General features: G+C 49.8%; 5 protein-coding genes across 5 annotated transcripts; all 5 read right to left on the bottom strand.

The window, feature by feature from the left end:
* Positions 1-285: 285 nt before the first annotated feature.
* Positions 286-2,538, bottom strand: LTR84_010320 (uncharacterized protein; the record flags this gene model as incomplete). Its single annotated transcript, XM_064853857.1, has 1 exon — positions 286-2,538. The coding sequence occupies one exon, from the start codon at positions 2,536-2,538 to the stop codon at positions 286-288; it is 2,253 nt and encodes a 750-aa protein (XP_064700592.1).
* Positions 2,539-3,104: 566 nt separating this feature from the next.
* Positions 3,105-4,563, bottom strand: LTR84_010319 (uncharacterized protein; the record flags this gene model as incomplete). The annotated part of the gene is made up of 2 exons (XM_064853856.1): positions 3,105-3,996; positions 4,070-4,563. The coding sequence occupies 2 exons, from the start codon at positions 4,561-4,563 to the stop codon at positions 3,105-3,107; spliced, it is 1,386 nt and encodes a 461-aa protein (XP_064700591.1).
* Positions 4,564-5,641: 1,078 nt separating this feature from the next.
* LTR84_010318 (uncharacterized protein) lies at positions 5,642-6,715 on the bottom strand (the record flags this gene model as incomplete). The annotated part of the gene is made up of 1 exon (XM_064853855.1): positions 5,642-6,715. The coding sequence occupies one exon, from the start codon at positions 6,713-6,715 to the stop codon at positions 5,642-5,644; it is 1,074 nt and encodes a 357-aa protein (XP_064700590.1).
* Positions 6,716-10,314: 3,599 nt separating this feature from the next.
* LTR84_010317 (uncharacterized protein) lies at positions 10,315-11,628 on the bottom strand (the record flags this gene model as incomplete). Its single annotated transcript, XM_064853854.1, has 1 exon — positions 10,315-11,628. One exon carries the CDS (start codon positions 11,626-11,628, stop codon positions 10,315-10,317), a length of 1,314 nt encoding a protein of 437 aa, XP_064700589.1.
* A 2,245-nt stretch (positions 11,629-13,873) lies between these two features.
* Positions 13,874-16,303, bottom strand: LTR84_010316 (uncharacterized protein; the record flags this gene model as incomplete). Its single annotated transcript, XM_064853853.1, has 2 exons — positions 13,874-16,171; positions 16,226-16,303. The coding sequence occupies 2 exons, from the start codon at positions 16,301-16,303 to the stop codon at positions 13,874-13,876; spliced, it is 2,376 nt and encodes a 791-aa protein (XP_064700588.1).
* Between the last annotated feature and the right edge of the window lie 1,403 nt (positions 16,304-17,706).

Raw genomic sequence — 17,706 nt, 5'->3', positions numbered from 1 at the left:
AGAAGGTCGACTTGCATACTGCGGACTTAATAATTACTTAAGCGACTAGACCTAAGTACTAGACTTCACAACGTATTGATTTGTATACTTAGTATGGCCCTGAAGAAGTCTTCAGACATTCTGTCATCATGTTCCACGTCCTGGACGATTATAATTACTGCTACCCAGGTCTAATCACAACCTGCTTGTTCAATACCTGCACATTACCAATCCATCATATGATATGTAAAGATTAACTACTCAGTAAGTAGTCCCTACTACATAGTAGTGCCCAAGATCTTGCTACTAAGAATCATCATTCGCCAGACTAGCATCTCTCGTTACCGACAAGAAAGTCAGACTCCATAACTGACGAACGTTACTTTCCGTTCCCGAGCTCACCCCCGGTGGAGGCGGCAGCGCTCCAAGGGGTGTGGTAGTGTAGGTATCAGTATCATTGTTGTAAGTCCAGCTCCACACTTCACTCTGCAGCTGGGCAGCGTTATTCTCTATGCTGTCCCAGAGAGCGTTATAAGCGCGGCGAACGTTCGGTTCGACGGTCTCATCGTCGCACCACTGTGGGACCTGGGTTGTATTGGGCGCGACGTATTTCGTGGAGTTGCACCTCGCAAGTTGTCTTTCGAGACCCTTGGCCATCATGGCTAATTGGAACGACCAGACCACAGTTCCGTGGTAGGCGGCGTTGGTGAAGTTCTCCGTGAGGACATCCGAGCCGGATAGTGCTGGATTTGCAACAACCATACTCTGTGGTGTCAGCAAGCCTGCTGGGAATGGTCTGACAAGGCTGTCGGCTGTTGCATTGATGAAACGTGTTTCTTGCGCCTCGGCTTCCGGACTCGACGATGATGCATTCAGGAAGAAAAGACGGAATGCAGTGTCGCTGTGGAGAACGTCCACGGATGAGAGGTTGTTGTAGCCTTGCAGCGCGATCGCATAGGAAGTGATGTTGCCGTCTTCTGGTAGAGAAGAATCGTTGGTGGGTCCGTTGAAGAAGGTCGCAGTGTCCACAAAGTTTTGGAGCCGATCTCTTGCTTCGTCGGCTGTGATGTTGCTCTCGAAAAATTGGAGGGTCTTCTCCTCCCAAACTTGAGCATTGGTGTCGGCTAGAGTTCTCCATGCAGTCGTGTTCACTCGGGTATTATTTGGATAAACGCCCGAGCGTGCCAATTGTGCGATAGCACGGAGGGCAGCTGGGACGAGCGCGGTGTTGACATCAAATGGGATCTGGCCACCTCCCAAGCCATATGTTGAATCTCGCCATTGCCCGACAATTTCACCCTCTTTGAGATGAAGGAGATTTCCGATGGTTTGGTTTCGAGCAAATGGAGCGGTGATATTCATGATCTTCTCAGCGTTGATCAGTGTAAGATTCGCATATGTCAAATTTGCGTTCTCAGGGTCGACAGTTCCTGCTTTTCGAGACAAGAGGGGCTGGACACGATCAGGGCTGCTGTTGAAATATTGTTGCATCAAGACTGGTAGATAGAAGTCGGTATCAATCATAGGATATGTGAAACCTGGATCAGTGCTGGTAATGTTCTCCTCAAGATTCAGATATGTCGCGTAATCGCCAATGGTCTCTTCGTGGCAGACTGAGCCGTCAGTACGATTGATACGTTCCAGAACGGCGCCAATCACAGCCTCTGTGGCTGAGCCATTGCCTTGAGACAGCACTGGTTCCAGAAGGAGCGCACTGATCATGCTATCTCGACCAAAATAAGTCAGAAATCGCCATGCTCCGGCAAGCAGCTTTTCCGTGTAAGACAAGAAAGACAAAGAAGTGGTTTGATCAGGCTGCTGCTCGATAAGTGACTGTGAAGCGGTATTCAGAACCTGATCCGGGGCAAGTTGGGTGAGTTGGGGATAGTTGAAACTCGCAGAGAATATGTAGAACCCGGCACCAAATGAAATAGTCTTGTTGCGAGAGTCGATGGTGATGTTCGTCTGAGTGTTACTGGACGGCATCATTGTGAAAGTAGTAGTGGTTACGTTGTCGAGCCACAGTCTTGAGAAAGAGGCCCCTGTGCCATTGAAGCGGGTAACGTTGACAGCATCTTGGATCACTGGTCTCAGCAGACTGGGCCCCTCGGTAAAATCGCGAATCGTTCTGATGCTACCCAAAATTGGGATGGTTAGTGTCGCAGAGCTGTTGAATGCAAGTACTCCCTGCACTCCAACGACTGGGTAGTCGGAATCAGACGCATTTCTGAATACCGGAGCCAAGGGAGTGCCAATTGTGGAATTGACGAGTTCAATAGCTAGCGAACCATTTGCACCATTCTGTGGCTGGAAGAAGGTACAGATGCCACTGTTGCCTGCGGGCCAAGCAACGACGAGTCGAGGGCCGATGATGGATAGATTCGAGTCAGGTAGCGGACTGGTAACCACAACTTGTGTATCACTATTGCAGTCAGAGTAGAAGAAATTCTCGTAAGGAGGGTCTGTCAGGTGCTGCGTCACTGCTGGACACGAGCCAGAGCTCTGAGCGAGGCCAAGTTGAAGCCACACAGCGCAGGCTGCGATGAATAGAGCCAACATGATAAATACTCGAGGGCCGCGTGATCCACGATACGAAGGATGATAGCATGCAGAGAAGAATGATAGTTTACCATCCGCTCTGGCACATGCATTTAAGCTGGCATTATCAAGCAGCAAGCTCCCGACTTTTCTGTGCCTGGTTTCCATCCTCCAAGCTTCCCGATGACATCAATGGGTACTAGTAGCTCTCCCCGGAAGGAGAATCATGGAATTAGGGCCCGGTCAAGCGAAGATCCTGTATCGAGAAAAGCATAACTACCCGAGCAAGCCTAAAGCGCAATCGAAAAGCTTAAACTGCACGGCAGTGATGTCAAATCAACCGGAATGCGGGGTAGTGCCAAGCGGATCCTGGATCATCTTTACCCCGTGCGGGGTTGGCTTATCGTGTCCCGATAACAAACCTCGGAAGACACTTAAGGTGGTGGAAGCTAGTAAATTTCTTCGTCTTTGATAGAAAGCTTTGAAGGATTCTCGAACTTGCTCTTATCATACAAACACGATGTCAATTTTGGGTCTTCCGCAGGAACAATTCAGAGATATGCCTTAGCTCATCTTCTGGAAGACGTTTACAATCTCGCCTGCAACCTCTCTGGCGTATCGCCCAATGCATAGTCAGACCTGGCCTCCTTGCTCCGGATCTTGTCAGCGACGTCACTAGTGATTTGTCTACATTCAACAGCAGGATTGTATCCCAAGCCGCTCGACTTGGCAATTTCTGCATCACTGACTGTGGCATCTGTGTTCTTCTTGCCATCAGCCCGTTTGTAGACAGTAACAACGACTGCTCCTCCAAGACCGAGGTTATGTTGTAAAGCAGAGTCTATTCCCTTGACAAGTCGGCCGTTGTTGGCCCATCCTCGGAGTTGCCATGTCAGTTCACAGCATTGTGCCAATCCAGTCGCACCTAAGGGATGACCCTTGGAGATCAGGCCTCCAGATGGGTTGATAACAACTTGCCCGCCGTAGGTGATATCTCCATTTCTCACCATGTGGTGGGCTTTGCCCTCATCACAGAAGCCCAGAGCCTCAAGAGTGATGAGCTCATTCGCACTGAAGCAATCGTGCATTTCACACACCTTGATATCTTTCGCATTGATACCAGCTTCGGCCAATGCAGCCTTTCCAGCTTGTTTTGCCATGTCAAATCCAACGAGGTCCATTGCGCTTCGGGAGTAGAGCTTGGGTGAGTCAGTCATTAGACTCTGTCCTGCCATGAGGATTGCCTTCGATTTCAGGTGGGGTCTCTCATCGAGGAATTTCTGGGAGACGATAACCGCAGAACCGGATCCGTCTGAGGTCGGGCTACATTGGAGCTTGGTGATCGGATAGTGGATCATTGGTGACTTTTCGATCTCTTCAAGCGAGTAAACCTGGTTGAATTGGGCATAGGGATTACGGGAAGAATGCTCATGGGAAACACGGCCGATCTCCGCAAAGTCACGAGGCTCAGCACCATATCTGAGGACAAGACCGTTAGTGACGTTCGACAAGGACGATAATGTTACCATGGGGGTCCTAGCGCTATACTCACTTTTCCATGTACTCCCTTCCAGCATTCGCAAAGTACTGCGCATTTCTAGGAGAGTCGTGTTTTCCGTAGGTCTCCTCCATTATCTTAGTGCCCAATCCCATCGGACTTGGTCTATCGTTCCAGACCGACTTAATACTGCCGGGGTTCATAGTATCGAAACCAATAACCATTGCACAGTCGACCACTCCACCTCTCACCAAGGTCCTCGCCAGCTGTAGGCCAGTAGAACCCGTGGCACAGGCATTGTTGGTGTTATAAATGGGAATGTTCGTCATTCCAAATTGATAGAAGATACGCTGGCCAGATGTGGTGTCACCGTAACAGTAGCATGCAATGCCTGTCTCGACATCATCGTAAGTAATGCCAGCATCTAGGAGAGCTTTAGCACCAGCTTCAAAGCCAAGCTCAGTATATGGGCGAAGACGACGTGGTTTAATAAACTTCGTCATGCCCACGCCTAGGACATAGGCATTAGTCTGCGATTTAGGTGCCATGATGGGCGTGTGATCTGGTGGTGAACTTTGATATGGCAGTATTACAACCAAGTTGTGGATTTTCAACAATGTCAATGAGTAATTGAGTGTCGAAGTAAGGTCAGAGGAATGCAAACAACAGGAAAGGTGTGTTGTATCTAGTTTTCTTTGTTCCAGAGGAAACGATCCATGATTACTATCTGCAAAGAAAACGCCCCGCACCGGCAGCCTGACACCGACCGAGACGCACCGAGGTAAAACTCCAGTGCCGAGCTGATCGTATTTTACGAGTAGCACTCCAAGCTGGCCATCTAGTTAGGAGGCTAAGATATGCTGAATACCGAGTATCCGGGTGTGACCGTGGTCAACAACTCGATACCCCGGTGCCTAAGTAGTTAGGTTGCTAAGTCAGATCGGGCATGTAGGCCAAGTCACATAGCCACACTCTCTCGTCAACAATACAGGGTACTCAGGCTAAGCTCAAGCAATCATTACTCCTACATGGTCATTCATCACCTCTATGATCGCTTTCTGGCTGCTGTCATCTCGTGATTGGGTTTGCTGTTGTACAATGGCATCAATGATGCATCCAATGGGGTATCTCGAAATCGCAATATTGCGCCGTGTCATGTAAGTAGCGGGCGGAAGCCGCATGAGCTGTGGTGTAGTCCAGCCTCGAATTCCGATAATTCGGCCTCAACGTCTTTTGTTGTTCAATTCCGAACTCCATCGGTACCGAAATTGGATATCAACATGTTGCTAATGCCTCACCTTCTCGTGCACCGCCAAATGCCACACTTTCTATGAGACAATTTGAATAAAGCAGAGTGCCGCTCCGATGATATACAAAAACAACTCCTTCGCTGTTGCAGGCCAATGCCCTGTCCAAAAACTCCGAATGAAAGAATTAAAATTTCCCCAAAAAGTGAGAGTTGCTCTCCTTCGTTATGCAGCAATGCAATGGGCGGTATATTATTAGATGCTGACGATGCGGTCCTGATTAGCATCCTGACTCGCCACAGAATACACAGCAGCGGCACCAGAAATACTGGTGCAGGGAATTATTCTGTATGGTAAAGATTTAAATCTCAGGCCCGGCTTATTCCATGGTCATTTCGTTGTCGTAGTGGGTACGATTCTGTGGCATATAAGTCTGAATATTTTGATCTGGGAAAAATGGTTGTCCTTCAAAGATATCGACAAAGTGTTGATAGAAATAATTGCTTTGATTGATGCGAGAAGCCAAGTGGGTCGGGTCCTCGATATCTTGGGGAGTCAAATGAATATGCGTGCCAGTGGGGTGGAGCAGGTCGGGAATAACATCCTGGTGATGTTGCGCATCAGAACTCAGGGCATTGGGCGTCGAAAGTTGCAAGAATGGAGTGGACGAATGGAAGGGTGGTGCTGGCGAATTAGTGTTACTATTATTGATTGCGTTCTGTGTGAGGTGCTCATTTTGAGGGTTGTTGCCGCCCTTGAAACCCTGGGATATTCTTTTGAGCGAGTCTTGGGGATTATGGGGTCCGAACTCTGCATGCCTCTGATCCATATGGTTTTCATAGTCTCCTTGCCTAGCGTAGGTGCTTTTGCAGTTCTTCGAAGGACAGAAGAACCTCCAACCATCAGGGGCCGTTTTGCGACCATCAACCGATATAGACCCAGCATCTCGGTTAGATGATTCCACATAGTTGCTGAGGTTATCTGAGCAAGTATAGTCAAGAGAGGGAACGTTTGAAACATTCCTTAGTTGGCTTACTCTTGAGGCCGACAATGAAGGGTTGAACTGTGGTCGACGAGTGTAATTGTGGGAGAAGCCGGGATGGCCGTTGAAAGGTTGCTTCCGCTTTCCGCTATTGACTCGGTTCACAATCGCGCTCTTCTCTCGACCCCAGTTAGCACTGTTTCTAATTTCAGAGATTATCTGGAAAATATCTTGTGGGGGCGTCTGTGTCGTAGATCGGTGATGGGTAGAAAAGAGACCAGTGGGATCATCGCGCAAAAGCAACAAGATTGACCAGGTATGATCGTCGGCATAGAGATAGTCGTGGATTATCTGATGATAGTAGTCGAAATTTGGGTTTTCCATAAGTCGTTTGAGTAATAATTGGACGTCAGGCACGGGTGGTGCTGGTCTGGTCGGCTTTTGGGTGAAGCTGAGGGTGGGCGTGGCCATGTTGTCTTGCGGGGTACCGCCGAACCGATCCATGATCCGCTTTTTGTTGGAGATCAGGGAGCCTTGCCCCAGAATGGGAGGATGTTTTAGGCGTCGGTCGAAGCTCACAAGATTTTAGACCGTATGAGGATGGTGAAGTGAGAGTGCTGGAGTTGCAGTATTCGATGTTGGTCTCCGTTCCTGTGCGAAATTCGATCGATGGCACAATCTTCACAGTAAATTTTAAGAAGATGCTGTGGTGATAGTGGCTCCCCAGGCGAGGTGAATTGGTCTCGATCAATGGCCACGTGTAGGAGGTGTTCAGTTCATTTTCTATGGCCTGCTACTGACACCTCTGTACGCAAAGGATTTTGCAGTACAGTGCTAGTAGCGGACAGTGCAAGTAGATCACTGAAGTACAAGTAGCTGCTCAATATTCGTCACTTCGACAATAAATGAACACCAAGTATACGTTCGGAGATGATGATAGCGGTAGTTTCAATGCTCACAACAGAGTTTCCTGGGTAGAAGTAGCTGGGTTTGGAACGTGTGGGTAATCTACATAGGTATATAATAATAGGGCACATACTGTATCCATGTGATTACGCAAGACCGACTGATGAGGTAGACGGACGGGCTTCGAGGCGCACAACGTACTCGCCATGGGTAGTTAAGAATGGCACGACTACGAGTTAGGGATGGCTGAGGGCCGAGATAGTTCTTCCAAACTCTCGATTCTTGAATAGTTCCACACCCACTAGGTTCACCACTGGGGGGCTGTGAAGGACACCCGGAGCGGAGGTCGAGCTCAGTGACGCCGACAGTTATGGCGGGCCTCGAGACCGAAAAGTGCTTGTTGTTGATCTGACTCGTAGACCGCTTCCAGGGGTCCCCTCTGGATGTTGCAATGTCGTTCGTCCAATTTGTAGGCTATTTGCTGGCTATTTGCTAGTGCGGCTTCTGCTTGAAGTTGAGCCTTGCATTTGCCTCCTCCAGCACTCGTTTTGTCCAATTCAGAGCGCGGATTTAAGCCTCAACTTCACGATGTGGTGTCGAGACTGAACGTGTAAACCTCTTCCAGCCTGTCATGGCCCGCTGGTACCTGCTCAAAGAATTCCCGCTTGTCATCTCACCAGCGCCAGCACCTAACCACTTGCTACGTGCGCGCTGCTCTCTGAGCTGCTTCGTACCTTCCGATCGAATATTGGGTCCTGTGGTACTGGGATCTGATGCATCACAATTTTAAAATCAATATCGATTTTGTGACTGGCCAGGTATCAACTTGAACGATCGATGCTCATCACCCACGCAGGCTGAGGTTTTGATTTTCCTCCAACTCCGCTCACTTGGACTCCTGCATTTGTGTCTCGAGTCCGATCTTTCGAGTTTGTTCATTTGTTTAGTTGGGTCGATTTTCAAAACTAACTAGTTCTTTGGTCAGCACATCCCCCGAGCCCTACATATTTAGATATCTCCGGCAGGTCCAGAGCGCACTCATTGCAGCCCACATACTGGACCACATCAAAATAGCCTTCTACAAGGCAGGTGTCATCAACCTTCTTTCCCGGTTTGGCATGTTTCGATTTCATGTTCTCGGCCACCTGATGCACGCTTCACTTCCAAGTTTCAACCCTCAAGTGGAGCCAGGCTACCAAGTGGCACTCTCGAGGAACGAGGCAGACCGAGCGTGTTGTGGCTAAACTCATGGCTTACGCACAATACTAAGACGAGGTCGTCTGCATTAGCCAAGCGATTGTGCGCCAGGCAGCACTCGGGATTCGACATCACCATTTTCTGACTACGAGTATCTCTAGATATGTAGGAAGGCCCGCCAAATGCCCAAGGCCACGATGATCAGGCCTGTAATTCCGAAACACTCCCGCTGTCTTTGACATCATATCATATCCTGCTGACCTGGCACCTAGGTCGGCAAACCCAAAACCGTGAAATTATGAGAACTTAAAGCTGGAATTTGTTCCATGTATCACCCTGCGAAGTCTAGACTGGATCGATTCCCCCCTCTATACTACGCCCACGGTCGCAACCTGCTTTCGCGAACAATGGCTAGAGAAGTAGTCACCTAAGGCACAAACATGCATGCCTGCCTGGACACCTAGCGGCCACCAAAGTTCCACCAACAACCCCAGCCACTCCGCAATCTAATCGATAGGTATCCGTCAGTGCGATGAATTTGCGCAATCTCGATTATCGGTTATCGATAGCAGTGGTAAACGTAGATAACTCGTTCCAAATGGCTTTCGCCGCCACTCCACTCGCCCTCATGCAGTGATCGGACTACAAGCCTAACTAGAATCTACCGAGTACAAATTTACACTTCCGAAGGACGTCTTACATCCGAACATCATCTCTTGCCTCCATTTAATCGTCCCCAGCCGAGACTCCTTTTCTAGCTAGCTCTAACAGGTGTGTTTCAGATCTTGGGCATCTCCCCTCTCATTCGCGGATATGCGACATCGTACTATTCATGCAGAGCACCATCGGTACAGCAGTAAACAAAGTTTTGGCGGCTTATTTTATCTGGCGACTGAATGCGCAGTACTTTGCTCCGCCTGCTCTTCGCCAATCTCAGTCTTTGCCTCCACAAATAATCGCGAAATCCAAGTAGTGCTGGATCTGGCATGACTCGCAGATGGAAAATCCTCAACGGCGTTAATTGCGAAAACTGGCATGGCTTGTTTCCGTGTTCATCATCGTGTGGCCATCCTGTGACCGTCCCGTGACTTCTCTGATGATAGGCGAGGTAATACGGGCTCGAAAATCACCTTATTTATGTTTTGACCTGGCCGATCGCAACGATTGTCGTCAAACTCAAATGGACCTCAACCTGACGGGAGTTGGCGAGAAGTGCTGCTCCTCATTCACCACTGCCAGTGTTTGACATAAGACAGCCTTTTGGAACGCTCTGCCCAGCCTCTCGAATATTGACAAACTCGGTGAGGTGGCGGCCTTAATATCTAAAGTCATCAAGCCGCTTTCCCCCACGTTTAGTAGTACTTGATACAAGAGATTTCATCAAGGGCTGTACAATAGTGAGAAGGTATTTTACATATCTGAGAAGCAATTCAGCCGAGAGCCATTCTTGCGTTTCGTGGTCTATCTGTCCGTAAACTGATTGAAGATTATGTTCTGGCGTCGAGATGATACATACACTTGAAACGCAGATTCATACATACGCCCAATGCGGAATACACGACTTTCCGAACGAATGGGAGTTGCGCCTCTGAGTACCAGCCTCAGAGTGTGGCTTTTGCTCCTCACATTTTCGCCTTCTGAATGATTGTGATAGTGCACGATCATCGTTCCCCAGATTTCCCTCCTCCATTACCACTCCGCCACTCAATAAAATACAGGTTTTTCCCCGATGGACAAGTCACAGGCACCCCACGCAGGAGAAGCTACTGATATGCCGCCCGCGGCAGATGAAGTTGCTCTCTCACCCACTCGGGGATGCCTTCCTTCGCCGTGACCTCGAATTCAATTTTCAGTTTTCAATTTTTCCTTCTTTTGCCATCATTATGTCTTCCGCTAATTCATGTTTCACGTCCTCGCGGATCAACTTCTTGACCGGTTCGTCGCCATCGCCTCGGCTGACACGGGTACTAATAAGACCGCTTTTGGAGGGAGGAGCGTCTAGCGCTCAGTATGGTGGCCTGGAACATGCCGAACGACATACCACCAGTATCTGTAGGCGAGGACACCTGGTCCTCCTCTACCTCGTACAAATCTGGCCTGTTGTCAACCATCTCCGTAGCGTCGTCCGAAACCCCGTTCGCAGAAGCAATCGAGGAGGAGAAGTCGAAGTGCTCCGGATTTACATCGCTGGCTCTGCGGTTTATGCCAGCTGACGGATTTGACTCGTCTTGCCCAAAGCTCGAATGCACATCGCCAAAACTGCTCAAGTCCTGTGATAGGTGTCGCACCAGAAGAGGAGAGTTGCTGGCTGTGGTGGCGGCAGGCGAGACGAACTCTTCACCGCCATCGAGCGACGGTGACGACTCAGGCTGCAATGATGTCTCCGGGTCATGTCGCGGGTATCCGGCATGCAGCCGCAGCATGTGATTGATATAGTTGCCGACATTCTTGAAGCCCTTCTTCGTGCAATTGGGCAACGGACAGACATACAATTGACCTGCAGGAGCCTTGCCCTTCTTATTGCGCCAAGGGCTTCGAGAAGTGTTTCGACTGCTGGTGTACATGATGGAAACGGGAGTCACCGAGCGGGTCTGCATGGAATGTTCCTGCTGCACCGGGCTTGAGAACTGAAACCCGCTCAAGCTGGGACTCGTCGCGTGTGATGGGTGTAGTGCTGGCCTGCTGGCACCATTTCCCGTTTGTTGTTTCCCACTTTCGTACCAGGACGCACCAGATGCCGATCGCGAATGGGTTTGAGATGTCCCTGTTGGCGCTGTCTCTATGAAAGTCGCATGCTCGACAAAGGTGGTCACCACGAGAGGCTGCAGGTGTTTGAAGTTGACTTCGTCTCGTAACCTGACCATCAGTTGCCATATATCCTGAGATAGACCGTCACGTAGGATTTCGTGCGAAAATGCGGACTCTCGGATCAGCCGCAGCGCCTGCCAGAGGTCTTCGGGCAGTTTCAAATAAGTAGAGATGGCCTCTGTGAAATAGGTGGTGTCACTATGTCGGAGAAGGGGAGCCAGCATCTCGTTGAGTGCCCGACTCTGGGGAGTACTGCCATTGAGTGTAACACTGAAACCCTGTTGCTGAGTTTCTATTGTCGGCATCGGCATCGGCATCGGCAGCGCATAGGTATTGTCAACATGAATCGCCCAGGGGCCATTCATCCTCGATTGAGACTCCTCCACAAGGTGTTGCTGAGGAAGTGGAACGGCAGCATGATACGCATGCGTAACTCCGTTCCTAGTGGACAACGACGAGTCTGGGAACTCCATGCCTTGTGCATCGAGTCTGGCTCCAACAGACTCGAATTGTGCGTCGTTTTCCAATACCCTTGCTCTGCAGGACGTAAATGGGGCCGACTCGTCTCGATTTGAAAGGGGGTGCTAGCACTGCTTTGCTTGTTGGAAGTGAATAGAGTAAACGAGTGACCATGAAAGCAAGAACGGGAGAGGATAAGATTGTGTTCCAATGATCAAACAATAGTACTTGAGCTGGCCGGCAGACAATTTCTTGATTCTCTCGTCACTCCGCAAACCAGGAAAACAAAAGATGGGGCGGGTTTAGTAGGTAGGAGAGAAGTAGGGAACAATATGTCAGGTAGATATGGAGGCAGGATGAAATTTGGTGGCATTCCGGGATCAGAGTCATCCGGCCCTCTCACGACACGTTGTAGGGTTTGAATAGCATGAACAATTGCAGGTCTGCATGCATGGCGGATCTTATGGCGCCGGAATGTAAGTTAGTTGTTCCTGACCAAGTACTCCGTACCTGGGAGGATGCAGTGCAGCATCATCGTGATCACATACACGGGAACACGAACATGGGCCCTGGGCTATTCATGCACCTAAGCAAAGATATCGAAAGTATATAGCAACAGGAGCCGTGGTGGAGCGATGGGTGGGTGTGCAAGTTCGGCTCCAACAGCACATTTTCCATTTGCGCATCACGAGTTGTCAAGGATGTCATTGCACTCCTCGCACGCTCTTCATCCTTCTCCACCCAGTATTGGAACTTTGTTCCTAGTCGCCAGCCGTGGCTGCATATCTGCAGGTGAGTACCAGGTTGCGAAAGAAAGATCCAGTGATGAGCACGAGGTGAATTGAGCCGTGCGGATTTCCCACGTGGCTTTGTTCCATATTGAGGCTGTGCAGACCCGCCGCCTCGGATTTGGGCGATCGTTTTCTCGTGTACGGGACCGCGCCTTGCCGCTTTCTGTAGGGCTGTAAATAGACGTGCATGAGCGTCGACTTGACCTGACTCACCTGAGCCAATAAGTGATGGACCAGACGTGATCTTTGGATGCAGACCATGTTGGCTGGAGAAGTTGTGGCGTCATAAGGTATGGGAGTGTATGTACTTGGTGGTTGAAACATTTATACGCAACTCTGATTTCGATGCTTAACTATATTGGTACTGCTACCAAATCATCAAGTAGAACCTTCACCCTCCCAAATGATTCATGTTACGATTCAATCGTATTGTGAGCAGGCGTTAGTAGCGTGCAGTATAAGGCGTCCGTCAGTGTGGTTTGGCTCTGGTTGAAGGTGGACCGGTGAGCATCATGGTGCAGCCTCAGGTGGCTGAGCAAGCCACACCTGCAAATGGCCGCTGGAACGAGCGGTGCAGCCGGTGCAAGGGTAGCAGCCTTCATGCACGACACCGTGACCTCCGTGACCTCCAACTGAGGAGCAGGCAAGACCAGCCGAAGCTTACTCTTCTGAAACGGTACTTTTATCATGGATTCTACATTGTCCAGTGGCAGGCAGAAACACGTGCATGATCATTTTATCGTTATTTCGTCATTCATGCTACTTGGACGTAGGTCTTGGTTGGGGCGACAGCCTGTACACGACACACTCTCTAGCATGTGTCCTCGAAACATGGCTTTCGCACGATCAAACTCTCTCGCTACTTCTTGCTCCGTGAAACTCGTACTCACCGCTGACCCCGAGCATCCTCTCCAATTGCTTGTTGAAGGGCAAATAATTCAAGTCGGTGTGCTGCACACCTGTTGCAATCGTTGAATCGTGTCATAGGTCCAACAAAAGCAGCGTCCGAACTTCTGCCTATTTCAACACGAACCGTGCGTGTCAAGAAATGGGTAGCAGTATCGGGAATCGCCCAGGTCGATGTCATAGACAAAGCTATCTTTCGGAACTGGATGCCTGGTGATGCCTTATTACATCGCAGGGTCTCTACTACACTGCCATGCAGTATAACTTTCCGTGGTAGGCAGCATGACACACGCCCTCATCCAGAATTTATTCTGGTACCGACTCATTCGTAATGACCCGAATTCGTGCTGGACGCGGACAATGCCAACAGGCTTGTGATATAACATGTCGTAGCGGTCCGTTCGTTAGGTCCAAGATTAGCTGGCATATCAGCCGACCTGCCGGTCGCCATATCTTATCTCGCATCGCGAGAAATAAGGAGTTTTAGTTGTGCAGCAACGCTATGGGGAGATGTCACTAGTCACATCGTAAGTGGAATCGTGATGAAGTCGTCTCGCATCTTTCATGGAAGTTGGGCCGTATAAAAGGTAGTTGCGTCGCTCACAAGACCAGAAACATCAGGAAGTTGGCTTCGCTCAAGCGAGGCCATTAGCTCCATCTGCTGCTGTTCACTCAGGGTATGCATTCGGTACTGCGATGGATAAGACTGTTGCATGTAACGTGAATATTCGTGCCCAAAAGGAGCAAGATATGGAAGGTCGTCATAATTCATATTCGGTGACCCGGTGATGCCGGGAAGAACGCCAGGCATCATGGGGGCCGCTGTCCAGCTGCTTCCACCTTGGGAGGTCGTGGGTATATATCCACCGTGACTGTGTGGATCAAAAGCAGGTAGACTGTAGTGTAAGGCTTGGGGATGAATGTCGATTTGTGGGACTGGTGTAGCCATGTATTGCCCACCCATTGCCTGCGATTGGGAAACATGTGGTGCGACATCAGTCGAATAGAGTTGCTTGGTATGGTCGATGTATCCAGTAGCTGCATTGATGAAAGCATGATTCGGAGCATGTGAACTGTGAATCGACTGTGGTGACTGTGGGCCATATATCGAGGTGTTAGCTGTGCTCGCCGGACTGTTTGCAAACTGCGAGGCGGAAGAACTGACATCTTGGGTTGTGGTTGACACATAGTCTGATGTTGGTGACTCGACTGTCTTGTCAATCTCGTATGCCTTTAGACATCCCAACACAAGATTGTCATAAAGCTGCTGCGCGGATCTGACACCGGGCCAGCGATCTGCGCACATATCGATGGCTTTCAACGCATCTTCTATGTGCAGGAGCACTTCATCTACCGGGTGCTGTTGTCTTATGCCCGGGTATGAAATGCACCACAGCACCGTATTGAGAGCCATGAATATGGCTTGCGTGAAAATCCAAGTAATGTCTATCAGTCTAGCTTCGACTTGACGTTTTTGCATTTGAATGTTGAAGATAGCTGCGCCGTAACATTTATGGGCTGCATCTAGTGTCGGAGTGGGTATTTGTGGTGATGGGCGATACATGAATATGATCATGGTATTCTTGCGGCCGATGAACCAGGTTTCACTGAGCCCACTGCCTTCGTCGTTCTTGGGGCAATCTCGCACCCAGTCATCGATCTTCTGGAGCATGCTGTGAAACCACGGGTCGTTCTCATGCGTTGGCGTTTCGCGCTTCTTCAGATATAGTGTTCTTCTTATTTCGGCTTGCAGAAGCCTCATCTTGAGAAAATGTATTGCAATACATTTCTTCATGATCGGATGGTGACCTGGAAGCAGTCCATCAGGACTAATGAATCGATCATCGCAAAGTTCGAAAAACCCGACATTGATATTGTCAACCGTCACCCCAAAGGCACTGGGTCTACCAAGACTGTGAGACAGCCCATACTCCATGGATGTGATGATCCAGAAAAGTCGCCGCCGCATGTCGATCTCCAGCGCGTTGGGCTGTGCACCAGTTGGAGGTCTGACGATAGTTTCTTCCTCACATAATCCTAGCTGTTGACACAATTTGGCCGCGAGTCCGACTACCCAGTAGGCGGCAGTTCTAGTAGGCGTAAGCAGGGAATACTGCGCGATCAAGGCGAAGCACTGAAGAGTTGTCAAATCCATCTTTTGAACTGATCCTGTGAGGAATGGTAGTGCAGCCAGGTAATAGCTATCGGCTAAGCCAGCGTACTGCGTATCGAGCTTTTGCATACTGATGGCCACAACAAGTCGGACTTGAAAATTCAGAGTTGGGTCTTTTGAGCCATCATAAACAGCCTGTAGATCTTGGCGAAAGGATGGCTCATGGAGTAGAGGAAGCATATATTGGGCTTTGACCATATATATTTCGATAAGGCGATCCATCAGGTCTCGGTTGGGAAGGTCTGGAGCAGCGACCGAACTGATAAGAGGATAGACCTTTGAAGTCGGCTTACTGCTCTCTGCATCGAATTTCTGTTTGATTTCCTGTGCCGCGTGGTGAGGCACAACATCTTTGATGGTCCTTCGGGTGGAGTTTTGTTTCGCAAACTCCATCACAAAGCGGGTGATGGCTATACCACTTGAAGGACCTAAGAATCGAGATTCATCGTTCTCATTGAATTTGACCAGGCCAGCACCACGGGCCATGGCCTCATTATCCGGCTCGTAGTCTTCCTCCTTTTCAAGGACCTTCAATTCCTCATTCAAACGTCGCACCGTCTCTTGCAGTGAGGTGATGTATGTTCGGGGAATGGTCCTGTTTTTGCTGGAGTCGTAGTATTCGCAGTGCGCATTACTGCGTTCGCATGGCTCACATCGAGGCAAGGCTGGATCGCACCGTGTTTTTCTCTATTGAACTCAAGTCAGTAAACGGTAATTACAGGCGTAGCAAGACCGACGCACCTGTCTGCAACGCACACAAGCGGTGACTGTATGATGGACTCTATCACGAGAATGGCCATTTCCAGGCGAGTCTGCCATGTTTGCATTTTCATCATCCGCCATCGAGACTGATGAGGGTGGTGATGATGGGACTCAAGCAGTTGACGAGCTAAGTCATTTCTTATGACTTGCGCTGGACGTGTGGTCGCGTTGCAGTCGCTTCGAGTTTGACATTCGGTGTGCTGGAGCAGGGAGTACAAAGCCTTGAAATCGTTTCGCAGCAATGAAGACGATGGTTGGGCAGAAGGTGTGCCTCTAGGGCAGGTGTCAACGACCAGTCAAACCTGCGGCCGGCCTGGTCCGACAAGGTTAGAAGGGGTGATGTGGTGCACAGTCTGGGTAGACATGAGGAGTTGCAGAGCACAGCAGACGATGTACGGAAGAACAGCGGGCACGCCAGTAAGCCGCGGTGCCTAAGGCTAACCTAGACAGTGGTACGAATAGGCTCTTATGGCAGATGGCAGTGGATGAAGATCAAACAGTGGACCTCATGAGTTTACGAGGTATGTATCGAGTATCATTGATCTAGAAGTATATTGGCCAGACCCAGGACTACAGGGGGTGCTTAATTGTGCATTTCTCTGAAACTCGGCAACGAAAAAGGATTAATCCTCGAGGCCCCTTAACCCCCTGTACAGCTCAAAAGTCCTCAAGCGTGTGCTGCTGATGGAAAAGCTGAAGGGACCAGGAGTTTGTGAATGCATGCCTGAATTGCCAGTGGGCTTTTTAAACGCTTGGGAACGCAAGCCCTGACGAAAGTCAAGGACGTGCCTCCAAAGCCGATTTGAGGAGATGTCGACAGGGGGCTTGCTAGGCATGCCACCAAGTCAGAAGGAATTGGAACAGAACTGAGCGCTAGATCTCAGCTGGTTTTCAGTTGGAGAAGCCCGCAAGCCACCCGCCACCACAGCCTGCTGGTTAAGGCTTCTTAGGTCCAATGCGGGTATCAAGTACACCGAAGAGCCCGTGATGGTGCCTATCTGCTCCTGGACCCTGGCGGGGATATCTGCTGCCCCTCACTCGCTTCCCAGGGCCACTCTGAGTCCTCAAGTACGGATAACAGAGTGCCTCGTCCCTCGGCCTGTGCCTAACGCCCAGACCAGAGTTCTCCCTGGTGTGAGAGCAACACCAGGATTGGAGTTGGATGAAAGTTATTATTATTCAACTTGACACTGCAAGACACCCCCATAATTTCTCATCATGTTCAGGTCAACATCTACAATTCGGCCGTGACACAAGCACGGACTTTGAAGCACAAGACAAATACTTTCATCTTATATCCAAACAGGACGGAGTGCTCGAGGCCTAGGATAACCAGAACAACCAAGAAACTCTTTCGTGTGCCACCAACCATTTGAGTTGAGATAACGCCAAAAGTGCGACTTGAGCACTTGTCACCAATCGCGGAATCTGCCAGCCTTTTCGATCCTTTCTTCGGATCT

Source organism: Exophiala bonariae, assembly GCF_035927105.1.
Source record: "Exophiala bonariae strain CCFEE 5792 chromosome Unknown scaffold_41, whole genome shotgun sequence".
NCBI lineage: Eukaryota > Fungi > Ascomycota > Eurotiomycetes > Chaetothyriales > Herpotrichiellaceae > Exophiala > Exophiala bonariae.
Note: the sequence above shows the minus strand (reverse complement) of the source record. Positions and strands in the feature narration are given on the sequence as shown.